This window comes from Atta colombica, unplaced genomic scaffold (genome assembly GCF_001594045.1).
Source record: "Atta colombica isolate Treedump-2 unplaced genomic scaffold, Acol1.0 scaffold94, whole genome shotgun sequence".
Taxonomy (NCBI): Eukaryota; Metazoa; Arthropoda; class Insecta; order Hymenoptera; family Formicidae; genus Atta; species Atta colombica.
The window spans coordinates 53,095-59,973 of NW_017259588.1; the positions used below are offsets into that span (position 1 = coordinate 53,095).

The 6,879-nt window shown below is 32.2% G+C and overlaps 1 protein-coding gene across 1 annotated transcript in view; it reads left to right on the top strand.

Moving 5' to 3' along the window:
- The window catches only part of LOC108693590 (chorion peroxidase-like), a 55,029-nt gene extending 52,830 nt beyond the window's left edge, over nt 1–2,199 (top strand). Inside the window, exon 6 of the mRNA XM_018202626.1 lies at nt 811–2,199. Coding sequence (XP_018058115.1) covers nt 811–2,069 — 1,259 coding nt within the window. The 3' untranslated portion in view covers nt 2,070–2,199. The remainder of the gene's footprint in view (nt 1–810) is intronic.
- The last annotated feature ends 4,680 nt before the right edge of the window (nt 2,200–6,879 follow it).

A 6,879-nucleotide genomic window follows, 5' to 3' on the forward strand; every position in this document is an offset into this window, starting at 1 on the left:
CGATATTTGAATATTGCTTGTACATTTCGTAAATATTTTGGGATATTCCGGAGTTATCTTGAAATTGTTTTTTTAGAAGGTTTTTAGAAATCTTTCGTGAATATTTCGGGAATATTTAGCATTAGCTGGGAATATTGCAATTTTATTAAAAAATAAAAGTATTTGCTCTAATTATATTATGCTTTATAAACAAATATTACAAACTTACATGCGAATGCATCCAAAACACTTCTTAATATATTGTCTTTCTTAATATATTGTCTACTTTTTTGGTCTAAATTCAAACTATAAGAAATTGTTATTTATTATTACTTAAAACCTCTAATGAATGAAACATTTCTCTTCATTTGTTATTATACTTAAAAAAAAATTAACAATTCGTTATCCACTTCACATCATGTTACTCTCTCTTTCCCCAACCGGCGTTGCAAAGATACAATTACGATTGATATTCATAATTGACAGCACTAATACATTCTATTTTTGAATTAAGTTAAAAATCTTGAAATATATTTTTACTTATCAATTTAAATTACACATTATGTAGTTCTAATATTTTTATATTTTTGTTGACACTTAAAATAAGAATTTAAAATAAAAACTATTAAATACACAATTGGAAATCACGATACATGAATTCAGATATAACGTTTTTTAAGTACTTGATGCAAATATCTAATCCGAAAATGGAAAGTATCAGTGATGCATTTAGAGTATAATATAGTCATAATTAAGTAATACAATCTATACTTAATTGAAATAAAGTTATTATTGAACAGTATTCGATAATAAAAATAAATATTGTCACAGATGTTTCGATTCATGACGAGTTCACCAATTCTGCGAATTTGGACACAGCAGGATCTGTCGATCGCCTTCTTCTAGGATTAATAAATCAACCATGTCAGAGGCGGGACGAGTTCATAACCGAAGAGATGACTAATCATCTTTTTCAAACGCCTGGTTTTCCATTCGGCATGGATCTTGCTTCTCTCAATATTCAGCGGGGTAGAGATCACGGTTTACCGCCTTACGTCCGATGGCGTGAGCCTTGCAGCTTGAGTCCGATAAGAACTTTTGAGGATCTTAATAAAGTGATGTCGCTGGATGTCATAAGAAAATTAAAATCATTATACTCATCGGTAGAGGATATTGACCTCTTCTCGGCTGGTCTAGCAGAAAAATCAGTAATTGGCGGTCTAGTTGGTCCGACTTTCGCTTGTATAATCGCTCAACAATTTAATAATCTGCGACGTGGCGATCGATTCTGGTATGAAAATCCTAACAGCGAAAGCAGTTTTACCGCTAATCAGTTGCAACAGATCAGACAAGTCACTTTGGCCCAAGTACTGTGCCAAACGATGGATGACATTGAAACCGTACAACCATTTGTTTTCCTCGCGACGGATGTATTGAAGAATCAACGTCTCTCTTGCGATGATTTAGCCATTGGACATCTCAACCTTGAATTCTGGACTGAACAATTATCTGAATTCAAAAGCAACGTCGACAACTCGCAAAAAGTTAAACGAGCGGCGACCGACATAAGTTTCTCTATTTCTAGATTAAAAGAGGAAAACATCCATCCTAGGAGAAAAGTTCATCCCGAAAATAATCCCAAACATATAAAAATTACAACTCTAAAATCTTTCCAAAACAGTGTTAATCAAGAAAATAATATCATTGTGAAAAGGCCACTTGTGCGTCCAAATAACAACATCACGAACGTGATCCAAAATAATGCCGTAAACGCGCCTGTTTTTGAAAACGAGGGTATTTACAGTTCAAATATTAAAATCCAGGAACAACTTCCTATTAGCTCAACTTTTCGACCGCAGGGAAAACCTATACCGATGACTATTCCTCATTCACTAAATTTTTATTTATCACGTCAACCGTATGTTCCCTATACTTTTAACGATCCCCATAATCCGAATCCATTAGCCTATGGATATAGATTGCCTCCTTTCATAGTCAGAAATCTATATTTACAAAATAGTGATTTAATTAATGGACTGAATGAAGATCATTTCATTAATCTCAATAAACCACAATATCAGGAACAATAGAATTTGAATGATCAGAAGAAACCTAGCAAGACACCATATGATTATGACAATCTTAATCTGTGTCAGAAAAAGCCGAATGTTGAATCACCAAGTTATAGCATTGATAAGTTCCATCAAACATTGTTTACTACTAAGCCAAATAACGAATATAATTTGCAATTTTGAAAAAAAGATCGCAATCTGCAATCTATCAAGGATTCTATACAAAGTGGATTTTATGGATCTGTTTCGAATTCTGAAACGAATGTTCCTTCTTATCAAAAAGATACATTTACAGATTCCAATATTTTGTTTTCTATAAATAACAACTACAATCGATACTCTGGTACTACTCAAATTGATCAAAAAATACTGTCATCTACTCAAAGCGATTGAATAGACATTTTATCTCATATAAAACAAGGCAATATCTTCTCTATCAATCTTCTTTTAACAAAGATATATATCTGTACAATTTATTTTTATTCAAGACACCAACAAGTCCAACTTATCAGAAAGATGATCAATCAAAAGCATCTTTAAAAGTGTCAGGCAACAAATCTTTTGTTGATATAGATTTACATGAACATAATTCTCATACAAATCATGCAATTTAAATGAACAATTATTATCCAGCACTTCGTCAGAAATTTGAACAATTGCTATTCAAGCACATAAACAAGAAAAAAAAATTTGAATTCTAAACGAACAAAAATGCAAAGCGTCACAATTGTCAGTGAAACGATCGAAGCAGTTCACTATCCTAGTCATATCGGATATGTATCTCAACTTAAAGTTACTAGTGAAATTCCAAAATCATTGATACAACAAAGAAGATACAATAAAGAACAATGTATCCTAAGAAAGTTGGACAGTATTATTATAAGAAAAATGTTCTGCATCAATATCCAGATGAAATAGTTAGCCAAAATCTCAAAAGTAATCCTCACTTGACAAATAAATCTGACAGAACACTCATTTAGAACCGAAAAATGACATCTATGAAAATTGCAGTAGAAACATCAGTTATTGACAATCCAATAACGAACTCTGAAGTGATTCAAAATGAAAATAAATTGACACCTACGCTTCTGATTATTGCTCATGGTAATCACACAGGTGACATAAAAGATGTCCAAAGTGCTTCCTCGATAGATATCGAAAGTATTGTATCTAACATTCCCGACAGGTATTTCTCTTAAATACTTTACATAAACAATTACACTTTGAAATCGTAACATACATTTGTTTTTTACATAATCGACTACAAATAAGCATATATGATGTTTCATTGGAAATACTATTTCGCAATAATCGTAATATACTTTTAATTAAATTTTTTTTTATTAAACATCTCATATATCTTTAATTATCTGTTACCTGTATTATTTGATAAACCTGAAATAAATCTTTATGTTTCGATTTAAAATTTGATAAAACTTTTTACCAACAAGCAAGTTACCAAGATAATTTTACATTTAATAAAATATCCGATTCTTTTTAGAATAAATCAATGAATGAATTTGCAAGAGGACATAAATTTATGAAAATGCTTGCAGTTCTATTCGATATATTCGTAAGTTTCAAAGAATTACCTAAGCTCATTAAATGTCGCGAAGTCATGATACTTCACTGACTAATATAATCTTTTTTTTTAAATATGGGAATGAATATGGGAAACAAATTTTTATATTTTATATTTTAGGCTTTATTTTATATTTTACTCTTATTTAATAAACGAAATTGAACACATTGTTATGTTCGAGCTCCGGAACAAGGAGCTAGAGAGGAGTGTACAGATACTAGTTTTAGAGGTCCACATCCATAGTCCAGATTTCCAAGTGGTTAGAGTGGAAGAACGTGATTGGAATTTCTCTTGCGATCAACGCCTTGCGGAGCGGATCATGATTCGAACGCACATATGTTAAGGGCCTAAAACTGGATCAGTGTGCCATGTCGTGCTATAATTATGTCAATTATGTCAGTATGTTCGACGGTTCCTTATCTTTCGGTCATGACACGAAATCGTTATTTTAATCCATGTGAACCCAGTGTAATCTCAGGGGAACAGAGGATGAACACGAGAGAATTAATTAAATAATCAAGGCTTTATTTCTACGATACAATTATTAAATTTATTCATTAGGAAATTTGAAAACAAAATGTTACAATAAAAATAAACAATAAAAATATACAATAAAAATAAACAATACAATTTTCTTGCTTCATTATATCTGCATGCGCGCACGCGTGTGCGTGTGCGTATGCGTGTGTGTGTGTGTGTGTGTGTGTGTGTGTGTGTGTGTGTGTGTGTGTGTGTGTATGAGTGCTCATTTGTGGGCATTTATTATGTGAGACAGAATAACTCTATGTTTTTAGATAACTGATTACAACGAGTGGTCGCTCGCAAAGCTTGCATGAGTGCACCCGGCGCCGTCCCTGCTTACCTTCTATACGCGACCTGTGATTCGCTAACTTTATCCTTTAATAACTCAAAAAGTAAGTGATGGATGAAATTTTTGTACATGAAAAATTGTCTTCGAATTCAGTCAGGCACACGTTTGCAAGGACACGAGATTTTTTACCCTCTATAGAGATCCCTCTGGGGTCAGTCAGGTTCGAATTGGTGGAATTTTTATGGGGAGGCAAGAAAAGATTTTTGTTAATTATTGGTTAGAGTTCTTCTCGTTCTAGGATTGGACAAAGTTCAAAATGTTTTTGAGAAAAGAAAGAGTGTTCGGCGAAATCGCTTTAATTTTATGACGCTTTTCAATTGATATACAGAGGTACATCAAGAAAGCACATGTGCAGCGGAACGGGACAAAAACATCTAACCATTTCTTGATTTTATGATCACGGACTCGTGGGAATCGTCCCCGACTTGATCATTAGACTTGATCATTAGAGAAATGTCTTGGCGCTGGTCTTGTTTTCCCAAACGATTTATATATTTATTTTTAATCGCAATGTCCAAGGAGTTCTTGGTGTCCTTTTGGCCCCGCTGTTCATGCGTATTTGATTGATTTTTATCTCTTGAGAGACTTTACGAAGAGATACTGGATTTTTGGCTCAATTTTCCGTGTGAAAAAAAATTTTATTAATTTCTAAATTTTCAGCATTCTTCTGACTTGTTCGTTACTTGTAATTGTCTATTATAATGCTACAAACTCCAGACCTCCAAAAGAAAGAATCGTAGAAGTCCACTGAACGTAACAATATATTATCGCACTCAATAAAGTATCTACACATTTATCAGGATTTAGCGAGTTTTGAAAGAGATGGCACTAATGTCAGTGATGTCCAAGACATTCTAATCGCAATTATTGTTTCTTAATGCTTTATTTTTATTACTTTATAATTAATCATTTACTAATAATAGACACAGTAATGGTATAAACATCGGTTTATTTAAAAAAAAATGGAGCTTCTTAAAAAGTATTTTTACATGCCTTGCTTTTGTTTTTTAATCAGAAGAAAACGACAACTGAAGATGATAAAATTCTGATGGAAATTTATGATAATGTTGCTCCATCAATTGTGATTTTAATGTTAACGACAAAAATCGCTTAGAACAATCAATAAAGCTGAAAAATGATGATCTGCAATTATTGAAAATACTGATTTGCAATCATTGAAAATTCAGTACAATTCACTCCAGAAAATTAAATGTTGATCATACAACGATTACTAAACGTTTGATATGGGAAAGATTCATAAAGAAAGAAAATAGGTTCCACATCACTTATCGAAAAATGCCACTGCCAATCGATTGAACATTTATATTATATTTCATTGATCATCGGACAAAAAGAATTTTTTGTATTGAATTGTTACTAGCGATAAGAAATGGATCTATTTCGATAATCTCAAATGAGAAAAATCATGGATTAATTCAGGCCAACTAGCAACATTCACTTCGGGGCGCAATATTCACGGTTCAAGTATATCGTTGTGTATTTGATGGAATCGAAAAGATGTTGTGTACTATGAATTGTTAAATCCGAAAGAAACTGTCATCGCTGAACATATTAACGAACGTATTATACAAATGAAAATCAAATAAAAAACAATTTCCAATACCGAATAAACGACGCAAAGTCCTTTTGCAAGATAATACTCAACCTCATATTAATAGTGAAGCCTATTAGAACTGGAATGGAAAGTCTTATTGCACCCCGCGTATTCTTCAAATATTGCTCCATTTGCTCTCTAAATCTCGTGGAGTGAAATCTCATTGGAAGAAACTGAAAATATAGCGTTTTGAAAAAAAAAGTGAAAATATGGCCACTCTTATTCTAGAGTTGCAGATTTTCACTTTTTTTAGAGATGAGATTTTACTCCACGAGATTACTCTTTTGAAATGAGGCATTCCAATTTCAATCCCTTTTTTGAAGTGTAATGGCAGGGTAGACAGAACCTCATTCCAACAAAGGGAGATTTTACTTCTTTGGAATGAATCTCATTCCAAAAGAGTAAATTTTATTTTAAAAAGAGTGAAAATTTGCCACTCTTGAACAATAAAATAAAAGTATTTTCACTCTTTTTCCAAGATAGATTAAATTTTCAATCTCTTCGAGATTTCACTATACGAGATTAAGAGAGTGATTTTCACTTGTTCCGGTCACTGCAGCATACTTTCATAATTTCAAAGATCTGTTGAAAATTGGATCAACTCCAAAAAAGAATCTTTTTATCGTCTCGTAATCCATCTTTTACCAGAAAAAGTTACACAAAACGAAAGAAAATATTTTGGTTAAGGTATTTATCTTGTTTAAATAAATCGGTTTTTGAGACAATAACTTTCAAAACTAAATCACATTCATTTATATTG